Here is a 24,955-nt window from a genome sequence, read left to right on the forward strand (position 1 = left end):
TTAAATGTATGTTACAAAAGATTACTGCCATCTGGCAAGCCAAAGTAATCACAGAGTAGTACTGTATAAAGGCAACTTTAAATCATGGCAGTTTCTAATACAGATGTTATTTATTTCCTAAAGTGAAACATTTGTTATTCAACAGTATGAAAGAGATTTCCTCTATCAGCTTGCCAAACAGTTCTATACTTACAGGTTAATAGAACTGTGACATGTCCTGTTTTGGTTAGAGTGGTTGTTATTCCGATCACTCTCTACAGTTAGAACACAACTTGTTCTTATTTGTTATCTTATCTTATGATACAGATTGTGCAACAGAAATTGTGAAAAAAAGGACTGAAATACCTCAACAAAATACCTCTGACTGACATCTCTAACTGAAAATTCAAATAAGCGTACCTTACCACCGGACTCTTCAAAAGGTTATTCAGGAAATTAAGAAAATATCTTAGTGAAATACAGTATCTTTTTCTGAAATATATCTGGTCATACAAGAATATAAAGGTCAGAATAGGCTAACATGTACATACTGTATATACAATATTGAAAAAGATCCACATTTCAGCAAAGTGAAAAATGAGCACAGAGGAAGACAGAAAATCAGTGTAAATAAAATTGTATTAGCTTGTCTCAAAATGTATTAATATAGCCAACAGTCACATTGTTCCCAATAGTACAGATTCACTTTTTTCTTTACAATATGTTTTGAGTTTATTTTTTGGTCAGTCTCCACAAAATATAAAGTAGAAAAGCTGTGGGAAACAAACAAACATGGTCCTAGAAGCCAGTGTGTCTAAGTGGTAGAGTGTAATGGAAGGTACAGTTAAAGGGTCATCTCATCCATAGAAATAGAATGCAGATTCATATTAAGAACCGATAGAAATAGAACGTAGGTATTTTATTTCTATGATCCATCACACAGTCATAAGGGGGAATTGATACGTAGAGCAGAAACAACCAAAAATCAACTGATAAACAACCAAAGATCAACTCAAAAACAACCATGGATCAACTCAAAAACATAATTTAAAGTAACTGTCCAGTTAAAACCTCCTAAAAGTTCATATTCTGTTAACTCATACCCAAATAATGTTGTTGACTAGTCTTATACTCATATTTGTGGGCAAAGCATAAATTGAAGAAATAACACTTCAAAAACCCCACCTCAAACTTGTATGTCAAACAGACAGTTTAGAAAATGCTTGCCATTTCCTCATAGAGAACGATGTCATCCTGCCTCATTGGCTGAGCTGGCCAATCAGCGGTCTACTCACATTCATATTTTTAATGACCGGTATACGCCCACACTATTCTGTTGTTGGGTAGTCCCCAACAACCGGATGTTCTGGTTTTCAGGGGAAATGGAAAGAGCCTGTGTTGCAACTCCATCTTAACCCCTCCTCCACATTTAATGGATTGGCTGAACAGTGCAGAAGAGAACCTCCCCTGACAGTTTTTTTTCTTCTCGTCAAGACTAATGTGTAGGGAATCTAGTTTCTGGCATTTCTTTAAGACCTGCTACATAAGGTTAGTTGTTGGGGTACACCCACACCATTCCAACACAGAAAAGCTGCTTAAATACTACGTTCTCAAAGGGAAAGTATTTCACTCATATTGTGATTAATTATAGGTCATATTTAATAGAAATCTGGAAACACTGGACAGTTCATTTATCAGGAAACACAACCAAAGAATCAACTCAAAAACAATCAACCAACCCAAGACCAAAACAAACTTATTGCACAAGCCATCCATCCAAAGAAAATCTAAGTAAGAAAGATAATTAATTTTGGACTAAAAAAAACAAACAAATATTGTATAATTCATAAATTAAAAACCCTAATTTCATCGCGTGAAAGTAGACTGGAAGAATTAGATACTATCTTTAGTTGGCATATTTTATAGTTCCCTCATAAGATTAGCTATGCAGCTCATACACATATCTACACAGCGCACAAACACACACAGTCAGAAGCAAAAGAAGTCAGACAGGACAGTAGAAGGGCTAGAGCTAGTCCACAGAGGTACAGTAGTCTTCATTCTAGTCCTTCAGCAGCAGTTTAGTCCACCCTCCATCCTTAAAGTACCAGCATCATTCTAATGCCTGACCCTCATCGTAGCCAAGGCTGAAACAATAGGGAGAAGAGAGATACATGATTACTTTAACTGCACAGTACTACTTTGACTGGTAAGAAGAGAATAGAAGCATAAATGACCTAAAACACACTTATGACTAAGCATTTCACAGTAAGGTCTACACCGGTTGTATTTGGATCATCTGACAAATAAATGTGATTTGATACTAAAGCCAAATTCGGTATGCTTGTACACTGTGCTTACCAATATGCCTTAATACTGTAACAGACAAGAGGCTAGACATGTCTTCCCCCTTCCCATCCCACCATGTGTTTCCATTGCTGTAACCGATACTGTAGTCACGGGTAAGTGATCTACATGGGTCTAGTTGTTTAAGATGCAATATATCTGGATGAGGATATTATCAACATACTATACCTATAGGCCAAGGCAACGTCTGTAAGCGATTGCTGACATAGCACGGACTGTGTGTGTGTGTGTGTGTGTGTGTGTGTGTGTGTGTGTGTGTGTGTGTGTGTGTGTGCGTGTGTATATGTGCATGTGTGTGTGTATATGTATCTATGTATCTGTGTGGTTGCATATGGCTCATCATTAGTGGCTTTACGACAAGGAAGAACAGATGCTTACAATTGCTTTTGTATCCTCTTTCTCCAGAACCTGCTGAGCTTGGTCTTGTGGGAACTTGAGCATGGAGGTTATGACTTTAGCCATCGTCTGTGGGAGGGAAGAGAAAAATACAGAAATTACTTAACCATCTAAAAAGAAAAGTAGCACACATTCAAATAAAAACTGTTTTTTTCTACCCATTTCTTTTCCTTGAAAATTCCTTAAACATGAACTTTAACTTGGTGGCTGGGGATGTTTGTGATATGTGTTGGGAAACTGATGACAGTTCACAACTGAGTTGTTAGAGTCAATGCTCTCAATGGCATTCACCCAGCCCAGACCCAACATGGATGATCAGTCAACCTCTGTCCAGCCATTCACCAAGCTCAGATCCCTATTCAGTTGATGCATATCCAATATGTAGGCACAGTTAACCCCTGTCCAGCCATATACCAAGCTCAGTTACCCACTTCACCCCATAGTACTCCAACATGCAGTCTCTACTCTGTGACACCCTGCCCTCATCACTACCATCTTCCATCAGATACAATTGAGGTTAAGTGAACCCATTTCCAGCCATTCACCACATAAGACCACACACTGCAGCCCATAAGGCTCTGTGCCCTCAACACCACCATCAACGACCCAATCAAATCAGCCTGCTCATTGAGACCAAAAAAACTCAGTCTATCTGCCAGCGTTAGCTAGATTATAAGATTCTGGCCCTAATCAGAAAAAGTGCTACTGTTTGAGGAAACCAGGGGAACAACCAACCAAAGACCTGTTCTTGTTGTAGAGGAGCTAAACAAGTCCAGTAAGTCTTTAAAATGTCAGTGTGAGTCATGTGAATAGTATGTCTGTGGGGGGGGCATCCTTCCACTCCCAGGGAGGCCATAATGATATGGCTATGACATCATCAAGTTTAACTGTTTACTGAGGACCTAGGGGGGAACCCTGCTAACTTTATGTGTATGCGTGCGATACCCCGCTGTTTTTAGGACCGTGTCAACTAGCACTGTTAATTCCCATACAGCATCATTAATTAGCACCTATGCTAAACGGACACAAACACAAAATTACTTTTGTACGAGTCTAACTGGGTGATGGCTGTGTGGGAATGGAGAAGTTTATTGGCTCTCTCTCTATCCGGTCTCTCCTCCTTCCATATTTGACCTCCTCTCACATTTTCATTGAGGGAAAGCAACTAAACAAATGGCAATCTATCCAGGGCTGAATAAAAGGGAAGTGTGATACCGATGGTTATATTTCAAGAAACTTGAATGATGCAGGATTATGTGCACTGTCAATCTTCCCTCATCAGAAAATGTTACTTTAATGCTAAAGATGCAAATTGATTATTGATAAAATACCTTAGTTTCCCGCCCCATCATGTACTCAAACAGCACCTTCCTCAGGTACTCAAACTCTGTGGGTTCCGAGAAGGACTCAGCACGGTAATGGCCAGGATCTAGAACACACAGGGTCAAATTAATTCAGGGTCAAATTAATTCATCACAAAATTAAAGTCACTAAATCTTTAAAATGTATGGACAAAGTTGTACAATCTTGATCATCAGTGAATTCAGTCACCAAGCTATTAACTAGGACATACAGTGAGCTCCAAAAGTATTGGGACAGTGACACATTTGTTGTCGTTTTGGCTCTGTACTCCACTTTGGATTTGCACTTTGGATTTGTAACGATACAATGACTGTGAGGTTAAAGTGGAGACTGTCAGATTTCATTTGAGAGTATTTTTATCCATAATCGTTTAGAAGTTACAGCACTTTTGGTACATAGTCCCTCCATTTTAGGGGACAAGTTCACTTACACTGTATACAGTATGTATATTAAAAGTATTTGGACCCCTATTCATAGCACGCAATGACTACATCAAGCTGGTGACTCTACAAACTGGTTGGATGCAATTGTTGTTTGTTTTGGTTGTGTTTCAGATCATTTGTGCACAATATAAATTAATGGTAAATAATGTAGTGTGTCATTGGAGTCAATTTTATTGTAAATAAGAATAGAATGTTTAACACTTCTACATTAATGTGGATGCTACCATGATTACGGATAATCCTGAATGATGAGTGAATGATGAGTGAGAAAGTTTGACGCACAAATATCATACCCCCAAGACATGCTAACCTTTCACCATTATAATAACAGGGGAGGTTATCATTTTTTTTGGGGTGGCAGGGTATGATATTTGTGCGTCTAGCTTTCAAACTCATTATCATTATTCACGATTCATTTAGGATTATCCGTAATCATGCTAGCATCCACATTAATTCTTCAAGCTCAGTCAAGGTGTTGGGGATCATGGCTAGACAGACATTTTCAAGCAGATTTAAGCCAACAATGGTAACTTGGTCACTCAGGAACATTCACAGTCTTCTTAGTAATCAACTCCAGTGTAGCTAGATTTGGTCTTAGATTTGTTGTAGATTATTGTCCTGCTGAAAGGTGAATTCCTCTCCCAGTGTCTGGTGTAAAGCAGGTTTTCCTCCAGGATTTTTCCTGTGCTTAGCTCAATTCCATTTCTTTGTATCCTGACAAACTTCCCAGTCTTTGCCGATGTCAAGCATTCCCATACAATGATGCAGCCACCACCTTGCTTGAAAATAAAGAGGCAGTTACTCAGTAATGTGTTGTGTTGGATTTGCCCCAACTTTTGCAAGGCTTTGCATTTAGGCCAAAAAGTGTATTCCTTTTACGTGTTTTCTTGTTTGTTGCAGTTCTACTTTAGTGCCTTGTTGCATACATGATGCATGTTTTGGAATATTTGTATTCTGTATATTTGTATTCTTTTCACTCTCTCATTTCGATCATTATTGTGGAGTCACTACAATGTTGTTAATTGTCTGAATTGTTACCCATCTACCAATCACCGCCCTTCCTTGAGGCTTTCGAAAAGTTCCCTGGTCTTTTTAGTTGTATCTGTGCTTGAAATTCAATACTTCACTGAGGGACAGATGTTGTGTGTATGGTGGGACAGAGGAAGGGTCGATCATTCAAAATCATGTCAACCACTATTATTTCAAACAGAATGTGTCCATGTAATTTATGTGATTTGTTAAGCCAAATTTTACTCCTGAACTAATTTAGGCATGCCTAAACAAAAAGGGAGTGAATAATGTTTCAATTAGTTACAGAACATGGAAACCCTTACAGCAGTGCACAGGCGTGGGTTCAAACCAAGTGCCAAATACAAAAACTACCAAAACTGGAAAGCATGGCACATGGCCTAGATGAGCACTAGTACACCGCAAGAACATTACAAACAGTCCAGTTCAGGGTTTCCGTTAGCGGTAAATGCCGGCTTTTGGTCGATAAAAAAAATGAAAAGCAGATAAAAATTGTTGCCGGCCAAATTGCAAAATAGTGCTTTTTTTTTCATTGATGGAAATACCAGTCGATGTGCTCCAACTTCAAATGCAAATAGGCTGATAAATCCTCAAGCTGCTGGGGTGGGTGTGTTCCTATTTTTACTCATGCAAAAGACGGGAGGCCCTCGTAAAAGGACTTGAGCTTAGCGTACCACAACTGGGTAAAATTCGCGAATTTTAAGTCATTCCACAGATTCTCAGTTGGATTGAGGTCTGGGCTTTGACTAGGCCATTCCAAGACATTTAAATGTTTCCCCTTAAATAACTCGAGTGTTGCTTTAGCAATATGCTTAGGGTCATTGTCCTGCTGGAATGTGAACCTCCATCCCAGTCTCAAATCTCTGGAAGACTGAAACAGGTTTCCCTCAAGAATATCCTTGTATTTAGCGCCATCTATCATTCCTTCAATTCTGACCAATTTCCCAGTCCCTGCCGATGAAAAACAGCCCCATAGCATGATGCTGCCACCACCATGCTTGGGGATGATATTCTTGGGGTGATGAGAGGTGTTGGGTTTGCACTAGACATAGCATTTGCTTTGATGGCCAAAAATCTACATTTTAGTCTCATCTGATCAGAGTACCTTCTTCCCTATGTTTGGGGAGTCTCACACATGCCTTTTGGCAAACACCAAACATGTTTGCTTATTTTTTTCTTTAAGCAATGGCTTTTTTTCTGTCCACTCCTCCATAAAGCCCTGCTCTGTGGAGTGTATGGCTTAAAGTGGTCCTATGGACAGATCCTCCAATCTCCGCTGTGGAGCTTTGCAGCTCCTTCATGGTTATCTTTGGTCTCTTTGTTGCCTCTGATTATTGCCCTCCTTGCCTGGTCTGTGAGTTTTTGTCAGCAGCCCTCTTTTGCCAGGTTTGTTGTGGTGCCATATTGTTTCCATTTTTTAATAAATGGTGCTCTGTGGAATGTTCAAAGTTTCAAATATTTTTTTATAACCCAACCATGATCTGTACTTCTCCACAACTTTGTCCCTGACCTGGCCTTGGTCTTCATGGTGCCGCTTGCTTGTTGGTGCCCCTTGCTTAGTGGTGTTGCAGACTCTGGGGCCTTTCAGAATAGGTTTATATATACACTGAGATCAGGTTACAAATTGCACACAGGTGGACTTTATTTAACTAATTATGTGACTTCTGAAGGTAATTGGTTGCACCAGATCTTATTTAGAGGCTTCATAACAAAGGGGTGAATACATATGCATGCACCACTTTTCAATTTATTAAGTTATTTTTTTCATTTCACTTCACAAATTAGGATTATTTTGTGTATGTCCATTACATGAAATCCAAATAAAAACAGGTTGTAATGCAACAAAATAGGAAAAATGCCTAGGGGGTAAATCATTTTGAAGGCACTGTGTGTGTGTGTGTAACAACTTGGAGCTGTGCAAAGAATTTCCTCTATAAGGACAATATGTTCCATAGAGATGTTGGGGCCAGCGTCTGAACATGATAGAGATGGCCTTGAGGTTGAAAGGTAAAGGGTTAGGAAAGGGAAAGGTAGGAAAAGAAAGGAGTGATGAAGAGAAGAGGTAGTGCAAACTAGCCTTTGATCATCAGGCGTGGAGAAACGGCCTGGCTAATAAATCCTTTGCGCCCTCTGACCTCCAGGCACTGGGCAGGGTACCCCAGCTGAACCCACAGAAGAGTAACACTAAAACAGGGGGCTGAGGACCCACCCTACACAACATAGCAGCGAGTCCCTCTACCTGGAACAACTCCTCAATAACCTCTTGACCAGGAGCCATTACTCTAAGGTGGTTTCTAAACTATCTATAATGGCTTGGAAATTGTTTTCACATTGTTCCTTTTTAGCACATTACCAACAACTATGGCTGAGTACAGCTCAGCTCAGTGGTGTTATCAGGGTTTCACAGTGGTCAAGACAGCAGAAGCCATATTTACATGGTGTTAATATATGCCAAGGCCGTCAACAGTGGTGTGAGTGAGTCACTGGACCAGCAGGCTTCTCTGCAGCTAGAATAGAGAAGCTATGGAATATGAAGTAATGGGGTAAGCATAACGGGAAGAGGTTAGGATGTGACCTGGCCAAGAGGGTTGTTCAAACACGGAGGCCAAAAAGAGTGGACCACAGGTGTCTCGGGTTGGAGAGAGCATTTGATATTGAGTGGTGAAACTTCAGGCCAGGAGGCACGGGGAGAGGCCAGGGAGGCCGTGTGCTGTGCTGCTGTGCGTTAGGGGGTTTTGCGTGGGAAACAAGACTGCAGCCTGCAAAAGCCATTATGTCCTGGGATTCATTTTCACCTGGTTCCCCACCTCCTCATCCCACTTTCCCTTCCGACAGCCGATTCTCTTTATTACGCCAGCAGGGAAGGTCCATGAAGAGGCTAGAATTTAGTTTGACAGTCCCGCCTTCCTCTACCCTGTCCTCCCCTCTCCTCTCCTCCACACCATCTCTCAAAACCCCTGCGTCCCATGTCACATATTTTTTATCCATGTTCAACGGTGCGTGCCGTGTGTGTGTGTTCACAGATTGACTTGACAGATTAATAGCAGTGATGTTAGAGGTACTATTCTCCCACAGAGTCAGCAGCACAGCTGGAATTACATGTGTGGACCTAGGCCTACAAGTCAAACTATCGCTCACACGCAGCACATATTACTACAATCAATAACATTCCCAGTCTCTGGCATCGTTTAGTTTAGACTGGCTTGAACATGTTTACATTTATCTCCTAAATAAGGAAGACAGGTGCATTTCCTGCCCTTCCATTGGCATATGACATCAATTCATACCAAGGTTTCCATATGGAAAATGTGGCGCTGGACATTTCACCGGCAACATTTTAATTTACCGGACATTTGAGAAATCTGTAGGACGCACATACACTGGGTGCATAACCTGATTAGGGTGTCCACCCACGGTGCTCAGAATGACACAAATCACATTTAGGTTATGGTAATTCATATTAACAGAACATACAAGTCGAGGATGCAACGATGTGCATACCTTCTTACCAAACTCTGATGTGCACTTCAAACATGTTAGAATAACTGCCACATTTACTTTCCTCAGCCAAGATGAGTATCGAACAGCACTAGCCTATGTCAATCTACCATCCCCCATAGTAGAAAAGTTGACCTATTATATTGGTCAGCTTGTCGAGAAACAGCCTCTTGCAAACAGACTCTAGGACAGTTGTGGGAAGACAGAGCCCAAATGCATACAACAACGAGGCCTAGGCTACACAAAAAAACCCGTTAAAAAGCAATGAGTCTGATGCAACATATCAGAATGTTTGGCCTAAAATGTTGATAAACTAGTATTTCTTCACATTATAAGCGCACAAGGCAGTAGGATACGTGGGTATGTTCATTCCATAATGCAATTAGCTGGAAAACACTGTTGTCAAAAGGGCACCGCAGTTTCATGTGACAATGATGAAAATATCCATTAGAAATTGAGAAAAAGAGGAGATCTAATAGGCTACTTTGAAGCACCTCATATGTATTAAAACATTTAGGTTTCAAACGAAGTATGTTTTCAAAATGCATAACCTACTACCTCCAGCTCATTGCAAAGTGGTGTGTGACATGCTGATGAAGCCTGCCTTCTGTTGCCGTTTGAGATGCTGCAGTAGCAGCTCTCGCACTGTGACAGATTCTCTGCTCTGTATCTATCTGTATGCTGTATGGGTGTGAAAAATATGGCAACTGTAAAGTTTGGTGAAGGATTAAAAAGTTCTGGGGCTGTTTTTCATGGTTCAGGCTAGGCTCCTTATTTCCAATGAAGAGAAATCTTAACGCTACAGCATACAATGACATTATTGTTGATTCTGTGCCTCCAACTTTGTGGAAGGCCCTTAGCTGTTTCAGCATGACAATACCTCCGTGCACAAAGCAAGGTCCATACAGAAATGGTTTGTCGAGATCCGTGTGGAAGAACTTGACTGGCCTGAACAGAGCCCTGACCTCAACCCTATCGAACACCTTTGGGATGAATTGGAACGTCGATTGCGAGCCAGGCCCAATCACCCAACATCAGTGCCCAACCGCACTAATGCTCTTATGGCTGAATGAAAGAAAGTCCCCTCAGCAATGTTCCAACATCTAGTGGAAAGCCTTCACTGAAGAGTGGAGGCTGTTATAGCAGCAAAGGGGGGACCAACTCCATATTAATGCCCATGATTTTGGATTGAGATGTTCGACGAGCAGATGTTCACATACTTTTGGTCATGTAGTGTATTTGTTTTATTTTACCTGGTAAGTTGACTGAGAACACATTCTTATTTACAGTTAGTTACAGGGGTTAGAGAAGAGGTATGAATGAGCCAATTGGAATCTGGGGATGATTAGTTGGCCATGATTATACGAGGGCCCGATTGGGAATTTAGCCAGTACACCGGGGTTAACGCCGCTACTCTTACGAAAAGTGCTATGGGCTCTTTAGTGAACACAGAGTCAGGATTTAACGTCCCACCCGAAAGATAGCACCCTACACAGGGCAATGTCCCCAATCACTACCCTGGGGCATTGGACCAGAGGAAAGAATCCCTCTGTTATATAGATGCTTATATGTAAAGTAGTATAGATGTTTTATATAAATGTTATTATAAACTGGGTGTTTCAAGCCCTGAATGCTGATTGGCTGACAGCCATGGTATAGCAGACCGGTATGACAAAACATTTATTTGTACTGCTCTAATTACGTTGATAACCAGTTTACAACAGCAATAAGGCACATCGGGGGGTTGTGATATATGGCCAATATACCACGGCTAAGGGCTGTGTCCAGGCACCCTGTTGGACCGAAGAACAGCCCCTAGTCGTGGTATATTGACTATATACCACATCACTTCGGGCCTTATTACTTAAATATAGATGTTTAAGTTAACATTACCTTTGAACGTGCTCCCCATATGAGTCAACACCGAGTTCTTGTGGACACATCTCATTTTGTCCTCTAGTGAGTGGATCTAGAAGGGGAAAAGTACATTAGAAAAAAAGCACAAAATCTACAAAAAGGGATTCCTTTTTTGGGAACACTTTAATTAAAGTCTGCAGGTGTAAAGCATTATACATGCTTATAACAAGTTATGAAGTGTCATACCTACATGCTTAGCAAAGTGTTACCATTTTATTCAAGTGGTTGTGTTCCTTTAAATTACTTGTACTGAACAGTTTGTGGGAGATAAATAGCAATATACTGGCCTGCTATGGTCATCCAGGGGTTAGTTTATTTGGAGAACGATCAGTCCACACAATGTATGAAAGAAACAGTGTGTGTGTGTGTGTGTGTGTGTGTGTGTGTGTGTGTGTGTGTGAAACAGTGGGAAGGGGCAGGGTAATTGTTTATAAGGTTACAGCAAGAATAAACAGATGTTCCATGTAATGAACTTAATCCAAAGAGATAGACTAACAGTCAGATAGGATGGCCGGAGGGTGAAAGAGTCCTGGAAAGGAAGAAAGGAATACAGTGGTGTGGAATGAGGGATGTACTGTACCGTAGAGAGACAGAGACTGAAAGACCAAGGTCAACTGATGCCCTTTTCCCACTACTGAGCCAAGCTGAGCATAGTCGAGCCAAGCTGTACTGTGCTGGCCATATAACATCATCATAGTTGCTGGAACCATAATGGAAAGGTAGCCTAGCGGTAAAGAGTGTTGGGCCAGTAACCAAAAGGTTGCTGGTTTGAATCCCCGAGCTGACTAGTTGAAAAATATGTCGATGTGCACTTGAGCAAGGCACTGAACCCTAATAAGAGCTGGATTAGAGTGTCTGCTAAATTATATTTAAAAAAAAAAAGTAAGAACAAAAAAAACATCCAAGCCAGAAGAGTACGGTTATGCTTGGCACCACCTGTGACACTCACCCTGTCGACAAACTGTTGCTCCTTCAGCCTGGCCTCACTGAGCAGGGTGGTCTTCTCAGCTAGCTGGGCCTGCAGCTCCTCCACACCCATCTGAACCAATACAACACAATCAATACAACACAATCATCAATAACAGACATGAGCAACAAATCAATAGAGACAAAGAAACTGTAGGTCTAGTTTTGGACGTTCCTCTTAAATGGGAAATGGTTTGAACATTGTTTCAGAGCTCTCCTGAACAGAGATTCCAATCTCAATGTGATTATAAATGTCACTTTTATAGGAGCATCATGTGAGTGCTCTATTTCACAGCGTCTGTAAAGCATAGAGACAGAGCGACTGACCTGACATCTACATGAGTAGAGTGGCCTGTTGAGGCCCTGAATAAGGGTAGTCCTTCCTGAGTGTAACCCCATACAATCCCCACAAAGATATTACATCAGCTTGGAAATATGCAACAGCGAGGTGAACGAAAAAAGAGCTGCACTTCATTGTGTGTGTATGGGGGAGAGTGTCCTGTGTGTGTGTGTGTTTGTAGGTGTGCGTGCGTGCAAGCTGATAATGTCTTTGTGTAGAGTGTGTGTGTTGTGGTGAATGTGTTCTGGCATGTGAATGTGTGACTGAGCGTGGGTGTTAGTCTGAGGGTCTCTCTACACAACAACACATGAGTATTAATTTGCCCTCTCCTCCTGCCTTTCTACCTCGCTCTCTAGATCCCTGTCCTTTTTAAAGCATACATCTGCCGTCCAGAGAATGACTGCATCGCAAATAGCACCCTATTACACATATAGAGCACTACTTATAGGGAATAGAGTGCCATTTGTGACACAGAAGGTTAACTGGGAACAGGGATGGAGGGTGGAATGTGTGTACCAGACCTGGGTTTGAATAATATTTAACATTCACATACTTTATCTGGGCTTGATTGAGCTTGCCTGGCGAAATGGAACCAATAGAATACTCAAAAAACCTCTGCCCTTCTGGATCTCCAGGCAGTATTTTGAATAGTATTTGAACACAGGTCTGGATGGAGGAACAAAGAGGGGGTGTACTGCCTCTTTAAACCTGTTTTCCAAAAGAGAACACTACCCAGTCTGATTCAAGAAATCCTCAGATCATCCAGTTAGCTCTGGAGACCAGTCACCTTACTAATAGAACCCATCGCCCGATTACAGCAAAATATGTAAGCCACACCCTTTGACAATTGCCTTGAACGTCTCATGTCTTTAAAGTGGGGCTCCTGTTGTTAACACACAGAGACAAACACATTTTTACTCCACAACAAACCAGAAGATAGCTGACACTAACTGTTAAGCTCGTAAACTCTGAACTTTTGGAAAAATAAAAAATAATAATTAGAGAGCGAGAGAGCGAGAACGAGAGCGAGAGAGAGCGAGAGCGAGCGAGAGACAAGGCTTTTCTTGGCTTTCCACACTGAACCGGTAATCTTTCCTCCATCAGACACATAGGTGTTTCAAATACAGGCCCACAGAGAGGCAGGATGAAGAAAAATGAAGGTTTGTGCAGAGGTGTGTGTGGTTGAGTCTCTTTTGTGAGCGGGATGAGCAGGAAGCTGTATTAATGTATTGCTTCAACAGAATCCCATTCTATATGTCATCCAGCCAAGCGAAGCCTCCAGGGCTGTATGGGTTTCCCAAAAAGTCAACCTATTCCCTTTATAGTGCACTACTTTTGATCAGGGCATAGAAGGCTCTAGTCAAAAGTAGTGCACTAAATGGGGAATATGGTGAAATTTGAGACACAGTCAGTGGGAAAATACCACAGATATGGCAACCTCTTTTGACATCCTGTGTGCGGGGGTAAATTAAATACAGTATGAATGAACCGGTAAACCTGTAGCGATGGGGAGGCGGTAGCCTCAAAGTTAAGAGAGAAGGGCCAGTAACCGGATGGTTGCCGTTTTGAGTCTCAGGGCTGACGGGAGAAATCTGGCAGGAGTGAGCCAAGCAACCAGTGGGTGGTGGCAGTTAATTCCCAAACTGCTCTGTGGCTAACCCTGTGCCGCTAGTTGTGCTCCTCGCTAGGGATGTGACAAATGGAACATTTTCTTCATGTTTAAACTGACATTTTGTTATTGGTTTTCCACCAAAACAAGAAGAAAATGCATAAAATTCCATGTGAATTCACAATGCAGATGGTCTACATTGCGCTTCCTACAGAGAGAAAATTATAGAATTTATGCTGCTGGTGCTCCTGCTTTTCACAAGAGTGGCTCGTGTAGCTTGTTGTTGTCATCCAATCAAAAGTCATCAGACCGGCACTAGGCTATAGTCAGAGCTAGAGCCTCTGTGTGGCAAGCTATTAGGCGATATCTAACTAAAAGTTAAATGAGAAGGACATGCAACAACCCCAAAAGCCAACATTACTTAATAATCCGAGTTGTTGTTATTTACTGTAGGATTCGAAAGGGGAGGGAGTGCACAGTTCAAGTTATGTAGTCTCCACTATTCTAGCTAACGTTAGCTAGCTAGCTTAACTACTCTCGGTTTGATGCAGTCAAGGCCAGTACTATGTAATCAGATGAGATGATACATAACTAGCAATAAGTTAGTCTACCAGCGCAAGTCGACTTGGTTGCCATCTCTCTCTCCCTCCCTGCGTCACTCACATGCCATCTCACTCTCCCTCATTATAAAGTAGCTAAAAAATATATTTTGTTCCAGCAATGTTCCAGCATTGTTGCGTTAGGTATTGGTTTCATTTTCCCTTTTATGTTGATGATCAGCACTTGTTAGTGGTCGTTTTGTAATAACTGCACTGTGATTTTAATTTAGTGATTTTTTTCCCCTTAACATCAAGGATGCCAATTTGTTTAAAAGTTTTAACCCCTACTCCTAGCTTCACCCAATAAACATGTACAGTATGATCTGAGATACCGTACCTCTCCACTGCCGCTGTGGGTTCTTGCCTGCAGGTCCTCCAGCTCTTTCTGTACCTGCCACACTCTGTCCCCCATCTCCACCTCTCGACTCTGCCGGGAAGAACAGGACAACCACGGCCCAGTCATTTCCTTTCTTAGAAAATACAGTAGGTCTGTACTCAAAAAGTACAGTAATTTCAAATAACTTTCCCCTATTATTTTCTTGTATTTCTATGTATTTTTCTATGTTTTTTGCCTGCACTTTTTTCCATTTATTTATTTGATCAGCAAACAAACATTTCAGCTAAAAGCCTTCAGTGTGTGTTTCATCTCTGTATAGTCTGATCACAACTGCACACTATTGTCAGTCAGTCAAATACCAAGTGCTACTCTACTTAAGGCCTCCCTACTTTCATTGTCTGGAGACAGTGATGAATGAGAGAAGACAGCTTTTATTGTAGTTTACTTAACTGAGCAGAGCAGACTATCCCTCTATAGTAATTTAGTCTAGTTTCAAATGTAAATCACTTAACAGACTGTCAGAAGGTAGACACACACACACACACACACACACACACACACACACACACACACACAGTCTAGTAGTCTTTAATGTAAATCATTCAGCAGACACTACAGCCAGAAGGTATCTGTCATTTAGCTGAGTTCTCTGGGGGACTGATTGAAGGGAGGAGGTTCCATGTCAGTAATAGTTTCCTGATGATGGGTGGAGTACATGTCCTTTTCTAATAAAGCTCAAAGTTGAAAAATATGTCAGGAACTGATAGGAGTGTCTGGACTAGTGACCAGTATCACAATACTATTCGAATCCCGGCATGGAAACAAAACACAAGTGGACTAATTCTTCTGAGGAAAACAGACCCAATGTTGGACCAGTAAATCCTACTTGTAAACTACTTTCTAAAAGCAAACCAGTCAGTCTGTAATGATAAATGTCAATTCATATAACCCTTTACGTTAAAATGGCATTATACCCATGTAGTTACACAGTAATAGCTGTAGTAATATATTTGTAGTTACATTGGAACTGCTATGATTTACATATTGATAGAGTTTAGCAGTATAGGTTATTACAAGTGCGAGAGACACATTCATGTGCTATTCATTCATACAGTTCTGTACCTGCAGGACCTGCTCATATCGATGGACTGTTCTGTTTAAGTCGTCATCTTTCTGGGCGATCACCTTCTGCAGCTGATTGGTCTCTTCCCGATGGCTGTCCATAAGCTCCACCTCCACGCTCTGGGCCTTCCCTGATTGGAAGAGAAGAGAGGAGGAGGAAGAGTGCTGATATAGGATCAGTTTGGCCTTTTAGGTTATACCGAATATGATTAAATACAGACCTGATCCTAGATCAGATTCAGTACTCAGACAGCTTTTGAATACGGGCCAAGAAACAAAGCACGTAGTAGACCTTGAAGTTCACATATTACAAAGCAGTCACTCACTTCCGTTTTGGAATGCAGTGTTAATGACTGGACTACAGTGAAAACATATGGTGATTCTTTCAGACAGAGACAGTTTCCTAATTCAATCATCTCCCAACTCCGTTTCACCCCTATTGTTCTGTCTAAAAAGTCACTCATATTTAAAACTCATTTCATTTTCTCTATTGGAAACACTTCAAATGAATACTACAAGGACCAATTACCCATGAATTTATGTGGATTCCATGACAAATTATCAAACAGTGAAGAATTTGCATTGGTGAAGTTTGAGAGTATGGTTAGACTATAAACTAACACCGTAAACCATTTTAGTCACACAAAAAAAATATTTATAACATATAATGACTTCATATATGCATATTAATTTCGGTGTTTTGGGCATTGACAGTCTAGTAACATAAGTAGTAAGACGCACTTCCGAAAAACTTGAGGTGCTAACTAACTGAACTGTAGAAAAGGAAAGCTGCGACTTTCTAAATATTTTTTAAGTTTCAATGGTAATACCTGCAAGTGTCTTATCATGCAATGGCTTGTCAGAAAACTCTGATTCCCTCTCACCAATGGTCTCCTTCAGTGCAGCAGTCATCTCCTGTTCTTTCAAAGCCATCTGTGTGTTGAACTCCCTCATCAGCTGCTTCAGGGACGAGTTCTGCTTCATCTCCAGATCCTCGACCTCAAGCCTGTTCAATGGGGAGAGAAAATGTCAAATACAGTATGGATAGAGAAAGAAAAAACAGGAAGTACCAAAAAGGATGAATAGAAATGGCAATGAAAGCATTTATTTTCTGACCTCAACTGACTACTTTAAATCACTAACTCTAAAACACTTGTGACTGCTGATGTAAAAAGGGCTTTATAAATAATTGTGTTTGTTTGTTTGATTGACTGCACTAACCATTAGGTCAAACTTACTTGAGCTTCTTCTCGTTCTCTTGGGCCAACTCTTTCTTCACATACTTCAGATCCTGCTCGTGCTCCCTCCTCAGGGAACGCAAGTCTTTCTGTAGATTCTGCTTCTCCTGCGCTGCCTCTGCCAGCTTATTCTGCAGGGACGACAGAGATTCAGCATCCCCATATTCCTGCGTCAGAGAGTGGTTCTCCGTCTCTTTGCCTGCTGTGAGACTCTTGGTTTGCTCTGCAGTGCAATGCTCCACGACCTCCACTGCATTCATACCCTGTTTTTCTAAGCTAGCCAATTCTGTCTTTTGCTGTTCGATCAGTGCAGTCTTCTCAAGCAGATCATCCTTCAGGCAGCTTATTTCAGCCAGAAAGTTTACTTTTTCCACCTCCACTTCCTTAAGCTTAATCTTAATCTCCTCAAGACTTGAGAGGGTCTCATTTGCTTTGGTCTCTTCCTGGTTCAAAATATCTCCCTGAAGTGACAATAGCTTTTCCTCGTACATGTTCTTCAAACTCTCCAATAAGCTCTCTTTCTCAAGTCTCTCGACGTTCTGTACTTGCTCAATATGTTTTTCTTGTTCTTCCTTCAGCTTGGCTAGGGCTTCCTCCTGGTTTGAAATGTCTTTCTGAAGTAATGATAGCTTTTCCTCGTAAATGTCCTTCAAACTCTGTAAAGAGCTCTCTTTTTCCAGTCTTTCATCACTACGCACTTGCTCAATGCGTTTCTCCTGCTCTTCCGTCATCTTGGCCATAGCTTCCTCAAGGGAATTTTCTTTCTCCTCCAGGGTTTCCACCTGCTGCTTCTTTCTCGCTTCATCGATCTTGGCCTCTTCCAACTGTGTTTGAAGGTCGTTCATTGTCTTTTCCTTCTCCTCAAGTTGTGAGGTCAACTGTTTCCGAATCTGGCTGATTTTCTGCTCAGCTTTCTTCTTCAGCTCGGTCACTTTCCCAGCATTGTCTTTTGACAACCTCTCTTCAGCCGCCTTCAGACTCTCCTCTTTGCTCTTGAGAATCTCAGCCTTCGTCTTCTCAACGGCTTCCCTTTGCCACTCCAGCTCTTGTTTCAAAGTTTGGTTCTCTCTCTCCAGGGACTGCAGTTTCTCATCTGTAGCCTGGACTAGATTTACATTCTGGGTTCTGAACTGCTCCTGGGTCTGTTGTAGATGCTCTGTGAGCTCTCGCTTCTCACTCTCCCTGATAATGTGCTGCTGCTTCAGGTCAGCAGTTAGCTGCTCACTCTCTTTCGTCCTGAGGACCAACTGCTCCTCCAGCTCACTGAGCCGGCTGTTGCAGCTCTCCACTTCCAAAGAAAGGGCACTGACTTTCTGCTCCTTTTCACTCAAGGCTTGGTCCATCTCCGACTTGCTGACGGACTGATTGTCAATGCTGGCCGTCAGCCTCTGTAAGGCCTCGTTCTTCTCAGAGATCTGTTTCTCCATATCCTCAAGTCTGGTCTGTAGAGACTTAACAGTATTGTGGTTCTGAGAGAACTTGGACTCTGCTTTCGTCTTGAACTCAGTGAGGTTGTTCCTGAGGGTGTCGGCTTGCTCCACTGCAGATTTCTTCTCTTTCTCTAGTCTGTCATTGATCTCCTCCATTTGGCAAACAAGCCTCTGTCTCTCCTCCTTGTGCTGCTGATCAAGCAGTGATATGGCTTCATCCTTCCTCATATGGCTACCTGATAACTGGGTCTTCAAGTCATTTATGATACTCTCCAAGTTGCTGATATGCACAACGTTTGATTTGACATTCTCTGAGATGGTTCGGTTTTCCTCACTGAGCTGTTCGATGCAAATTACTTTTTCTGAGAGAGCTTGAGCGTGATTCTCAGCATCCCTCTGCAGAGACTCCCTCTCAGCAGTTAAGGCTTTGATATCATCTTTGTGTACATTTAGCTGAACAGTCATTTGCTCTAGTGAACTGCATAGGTTCTTATTCTCCTCTGTCCTCTGATGGAGTTGCTCCTCCAAAGAGCGTATCCTGTCAACCTTGGTAAGGATAACGTTTTTAAGATGTGCTACCTTCTTCTGATTACCCAGAACCCTCTCTTTCAACTCTCTCACTCTGCTCTCGACTCGCTCAGAGAGTTCCTTCGTACCACCTTCGATGCTGGCCTCAATTTCCCTGCAGTAACGCATCAGTTCGTTGCTAATCCCAGTGAACTGCTTCTGCAGTTCTTTTTCCTTGACTTCCAATTGAAGAGAATGCTGTTCAAGCCTCCTCTGAACGGCCTCCCCTTCTTCACCCTTAGAAGCCTCAAGAGCTTGAAGCTGCGTCTCTGTGTCTACAAACCTCTCAGACAGAGCCTTGATCGTCTCCCTTGCCTTCTCCTCAGTCTTGCTCACCTGATCCTGGAAGGAGTTCCTCTCATTCAGAGCCGTGTTTAGATTCCTCTCAATCACCTCTACTTGCTCTTTGAACATTGCCTCAGATTGAGATAAACTCTCCATCTTGACTGCCGCTTCCTTAAGCTCGGCTTGCAGTTTCTGCACAGTGGTCTGTCTCATCACCAACTCCTCCTTCATGTTCTTCACTTCCTGCACAACTTGCTCTTTTTCTTCTTTGGTCTTTCCAAGCTGCTGGGTGACCTCCTCCAATTCCTGTACCTTCTCCTGTAGTATTTGTGTATGTTTCTCCTGTATTTCCTCTTCCTGTTGTCCCAGCTTTCCCTGCCAATGATGCTCAAGATTTTCCTTCTCTTGCTTATGGACTTCACACATCTTCTCTAGTTCTTCCTTGTGGTTGGCCTCAAGCTGGGACATAGCACTGCTCAGGCCTTCTGAACTTGTCTGAGACTCCAGGACTTTCTCTTTACCTTGCTGTTCCTTCTGCAATAGCTCTGACTCCTTCTTTGCCAGCTCCTTTTTTGAAGATTCCTCAAGTTCCTGAAGCTTCTTCTTGAATTTCTCCTGCATCTCTTTGTTCTTTGTTTTAAATTTCTCCGTCTTCGCTTCCTGTGATTTCAACTTGGCCTCCATGTCGGTCTTAATGTTTTCTACCTTCTCATGAGCAGCCTTCTGGTCCTCTAGCTGTTTCTTTAGTTGCTTTTCTTCCTCTTGCTTAGTGTTCAGTTCATCAGTGTAAGATGTATCCTGTTCAGAGAGCTGCTTCTTAGCCTGTTGCAACTGCTTCTCTAGCTCTTCAAGCTTCTGTACCTTTTGTTGAAGAGATTCCTCTTTCTGTTGGCATTCACTTCGAGTTGTCACCAGTTTCTGCTCTAAATCTATCAACTGACTCTTGCACTGTGAGAGTTCATCTCTGATCTTACGGAGTTGGGCGTTAGATTTCTCAAGGCCCTTCTTTTCGGATTGGGCCTGCTTTAAACTCTTCCTAAGCTCCTCCAATTCTTTAACCTTGGCATTCCGGTCTTGAAGAACCATCTCTGATTCTTCATTCAGTCTTTTCTCACAGACAAGGTGAGCCTCAAGCTCCTTCTCTTTCTCCTTCAGCACCAGCATCAACTTGTTGAGTTCTTCTTTTAGCGTCTTTTCCATTCCTCCCAGGGACTGCACATGCTGCAGTTTGATCTCCTCAATATCTACACTGTGCTTGGTCAGCACCTCCTGTAGTCTCTGCTCCAGCTCCTGCCTGGATGACCCACCAGCGGTTTCAACTGCATCCAGTCTCTCCTCGAGAACCTGCTTGCTCCTCAACACCTCCTGGAGCTCAGAGGAAAGGGCTTCCAACTCAGTTTGTTTTACATCCAGCTTCTCCATTGTCTTCTGGTTCATGTCCTCTACATGGGACTGCAACTGGGCCTCTTTCTCCTTCAAGATGGTCTCCACTTCAGTTCTGTGTTTTGCCCTGAACTCCTCCATGGCGGCGTTGTGTTGGGCTAAGGCCTCCTGGTGCAGCTCTACCTTGTGCTTCTCCAGCTCCTCACGGTGCTTCTCCTCTAGTGCAGTCACCTCCTTCTCGTGTTTTCTCCTCAGCTCCTCCATCTGAGTGGAGAGATCATCTGATGACGGAACTGACCCAGGTTGGGAGTACCTTTCCAGAGAGCTCTCCAGTTCCAGAATTCTCTGTAATGAGATGTGTATTTATTGTATGTTTGCCATAGAATCAACCAACAATGTAAAGCTTCTAGATACATTAGACTATATTATTTGCTGTAGAATCAACAATGTGCAGCATATTTGAATAGAGTAGCTAAACAGCAAAAGATTCTAATTCCAAATATCAATAATGCATTAGTCTTCATGTATTAACTACCCGAGGACTTACAGTTCTGGTGGTCTCCAGCTCCAGAAGTATTTCCTTAGCATTGGTCTCTGCCTCGGTCTCTATGGCAGCCTTCTGCAGCTCTGCATCTTCCAGGGCAAGGGCAGACTGCTGCTCCAACTCCTTGGCAGCCTGGGCCAGCTCCTCTTGACATCGCTCCTAAACCAAACACACAATTCAAGTTGAAATCTGCCATATGTAACAAATACATTGGATATCTTACTCAGGACTCTCACAATAAAACAGCAATAGAAACAGCAAGACAGTGCCGGAGAAATATTCACATAATATACGTAAACATGTAGCTCAAACAGCTCAAAACTATAGCCGAGTTTGTTTTGCAGTATATGTGTAGAGGACAAAATACAGTATTAAAATATATTAACTTACAACGGCCTGGTTGACTCGAGCGCTGAGCTCCTGTTCTTTACTGACCAGTGCTTCACTATGTAGCTTCTCCATCTCTGCCATCTTCTCCTCTGAGGATTTCTACAACACAAATAGCAACACAATATTACACCTTCAAGTGATTGCAATGGATGGGTAAATACAGGTAGTCCTTCGTGGCTCAGTTGGTAAGAGCATGTTGTTGACTATATATGTATATACTATATACTATATATATATTCAGGGGATTAAGGCCAGAATACAGCGCATCTGTAGACACACCTCCCCCACACCTTTATATCTTAGATCTCCACCCGAACGAATAGCGGGTGAATAGCAGGCTATTCTCATGCTTAATTTCAAGTCCAGAATACACACAGAGAGAAAAGTGCATAAAAAGGGAATTATGCTTCATTTATGTGCGCTTAACTAATAATCGGTCCCTTAGTAAATTTACAGGGATTGAAATGGAATTGCCGCCAACCCTGGTCTTGGTACTGGGTGAGTAGTGATTGTGTACTACTGCATGAGTACTGCATAAGTACTGAGTTAATTTTTCATTAGTATTTTGATATACAGTAGATGCCCCTCACCTTCATGATGGTTACCACCTCCTGCTTGACCCTGGTGAGCTCCTGCTGCAGACTCCTCCTCTCATCTTCACCGGCCTGTACTACCTCCTTCACCTGTTCCTCCAGCTGGAGTTGCAGCAGCCTCCGTGCCTCCTCAGCCCTCTGGGCCATGGCCAGAGCCTTCTCTAGCTCCTCAAACCCTGGGAGAAGGTGCAAACACACATCGTTGGTTAGATATTGTACAACTTACCCATTGCGAAAGAGGAAGAAGAGATCCACTGACCTGCTTTCTCAGACTTCTCTTTCTGCTCCTGCAGTTCCTCTCTCTGGGCGGCGGCCATCTTGCTTCTGGAGCGGAGCTGGGCGATCTCCTCCTCCTTCATCTCCAGAGTCTCATGCATCTGACGCTTTGTCTCTGCTATGACCATGCCCTGAAGGTACAGCCATGATTGGATTGAATTTAATTTTACTTTCAGAATAAAATAATACATGCTGATATGTGTACAGTGCCTTGCGAAAGTATTCGGCCCCCTTGAACTTTGCGACCTTTTGCCACATTTCAGGCTTCAAACATAAAGATATAAAACTGAATTTTTTTGTGAAGAATCAACAACAAGTGGAACGACATTTATTGGATATTTCAACCTTTTTAAACAAATCAAAAACTGAAAAATTGGGCGTACAAAATTATTCAGCCCCCTTAAGTTAATACTTTGTAGCGCCACCTTTTGCTGCGATTACAGCTGTAAGTCGCTTGGGGTATGTCTCTATCAGTTTTGCACATCGAGAGACTGACATTTTTTCCCATTCCTCCTTGCAAAACAGCTCGAGCTCAGTGAGGTTGGATGGAGAGCATTTGTGAACAGCAGTTTTCAGTTCTTTCCACAGATTCTCGATTGGATTCAGGTCTGGACTTTGACTTGGCCATTCTAACACCTGGATATGTTTATTTTTGAACCATTCCATTGTAGATTTTGCTTTATGTTTTGGATCATTGTCTTGTTGGAAGACAAATCTCCGTCCCAGTCTCAGGTCTTTTGCAGACTCCATCAGGTTTTCTTCCAGAATGGTCCTGTATTTGGCTCCATCCATCTTCCCATCAATTTTAACCATCTTCCCTGTCCCTGCTGAAGAAAAGCAGGCTCAAACCATGATGCTGCCACCACCATGTTTGACAGTGGGGATGGTGTGTTCAGCTGTGTTGCTTTTACGCCAAACATAACGTTTTGCATTGTTGCCAAAAAGTTCAATTTTGGTTTCATCTGACCAGAGCACCTTCTTCCACATGTTTGGTGTGTCTCCCAGGTGGCTTGTGGCAAACTTTAAACAACACTTTTTATGGATATCTTTAAGAAATGGCTTTCTTCTTGCCACTCTTCCATAAAGGCCAGATTTGTGCAATATACGACTGATTGTTGTCCAATGGACAGAGTCTCCCACCTCAGCTGTAGATCTCTGCAGTTCATCCAGAGTGATCATGGGCCTCTTGGCTGCATCTCTGATCAGTCTTCTCCTTGTATGAGCTGAAAGTTTAGAGGGACGGCCAGGTCTTGGTAGATTTGCAGTGGTCTGATACTCCTTCCATTTCAATATTATCGCTTGCACAGTGCTCCTTGGGATGTTTAAAGCTTGGGAAATCTTTTTGTATCCAAATCCGGCTTTAAACTTCTTCACAACAGTATCTCGGACCTGCCTGGTGTGTTCCTTGTTCTTCATGATGCTCTCTGCGCTTTTAACGGACCTCTGAGACTATCACAGTGCAGGTGCATTTATACGGAGACTTGATTACACACAGGTGGATTGTATTTATCATCATTAGTCATTTAGGTCAACATTGGATCATTCAGAGATCCTCACTGAACTTCTGGAGAGAGTTTGCTGCACTGAAAGTAAAGGGGCTGAATAATTTTGTATGAGGCTGCTCGGCCATGGAAACCCATTTCACGAAGCTCCCGACGAACAGTTTGTGTTGACGTTGCTTCCAGAGGCAGATTGGAACTCGGTAGTGAGTGTTGCAACTGAGGACAGACAATTTTTACGCACCACGCACTTCAGCACTCGGTGATCCCCTTCTGTGAGCTTCTGTGGCCTACCACTTGTTGTTGCTCCTAGACGTTCCCACTTCACATTAACGGCCCTTACCGTTGACCGAGGAAGCTCTAGCAGGGCAGAAATTTGACGAACTGACTTGTTGGAAAGGTGGCATCCTATGACAGTGCCACGATGAATGTCAATGAGCTCTTCAGTAAGGACATTCTACTGCCAATGTTTGTCTATGGAGATTGCATGGCTGTGTGCTCGATTTTATACACCTGTCAGCAACGGGTGTGGCTGAAATAGCAGAATCAACTAATTGGAAGGGGTGTCCACATGCTTTTGCTTGCTTGCTTGTGTGTATGTATGTATGTATATATATATATATATATATATATATATATATATATATATATATATATCCAAATAGGTCCTCAATTAACATATTTTTATCTGCACTGTTATGATTGTCTCCTATGTAGCATGTCTTAATCAAACCCAAGGCCCCTAAATTGTTTCCAACAATTATGCTGTGCCTCTAACCCTAACCC

The 24,955-nt window shown here is 42.3% G+C and overlaps 1 protein-coding gene across 6 annotated transcripts in view; it reads right to left on the reverse strand.

Moving 5' to 3' along the window:
- Positions 1 to 883: 883 nt before the first annotated feature.
- The window catches only part of LOC139376871 (golgin subfamily A member 4-like), a 54,098-nt gene continuing 30,026 nt past the window's right edge, over positions 884 to 24,955 (reverse strand). For 3 of the 6 annotated variants that reach the window (XM_071119841.1, XM_071119839.1, XM_071119837.1), the window contains 13 exons: positions 22,654 to 22,801; positions 22,392 to 22,570; positions 21,802 to 21,900; positions 21,415 to 21,570; positions 17,203 to 21,212; positions 16,849 to 16,970; positions 15,965 to 16,095; positions 14,843 to 14,932; positions 11,941 to 12,030; positions 10,968 to 11,043; positions 4,074 to 4,171; positions 2,725 to 2,811; positions 884 to 2,126 (listed from right to left, as the gene is read on the reverse strand). In XM_071119841.1, the coding sequence (XP_070975942.1) occupies positions 2,112 to 2,126; positions 2,725 to 2,811; positions 4,074 to 4,171; positions 10,968 to 11,043; positions 11,941 to 12,030; positions 14,843 to 14,932; positions 15,965 to 16,095; positions 16,849 to 16,970; positions 17,203 to 21,212; positions 21,415 to 21,570; positions 21,802 to 21,900; positions 22,392 to 22,570; positions 22,654 to 22,801 (5,301 nt within the window). In that variant the 3' untranslated portion in view covers positions 884 to 2,111. Of the gene's footprint in view, positions 2,127 to 2,724; positions 2,812 to 4,073; positions 4,172 to 10,967; positions 11,044 to 11,940; positions 12,031 to 14,842; positions 14,933 to 15,964; positions 16,096 to 16,794; positions 16,971 to 17,202; positions 21,213 to 21,414; positions 21,571 to 21,801; positions 21,901 to 22,391; positions 22,571 to 22,653; positions 22,802 to 24,955 lie in introns of all 6 variants that reach the window. The other 3 variants (XM_071119840.1, XM_071119838.1, XM_071119836.1) reach the window with 1 other exon arrangement.

This window comes from Oncorhynchus clarkii, chromosome 20, assembly GCF_045791955.1.
Source record: "Oncorhynchus clarkii lewisi isolate Uvic-CL-2024 chromosome 20, UVic_Ocla_1.0, whole genome shotgun sequence".
Taxonomy (NCBI): Eukaryota; Metazoa; Chordata; class Actinopteri; order Salmoniformes; family Salmonidae; genus Oncorhynchus; species Oncorhynchus clarkii.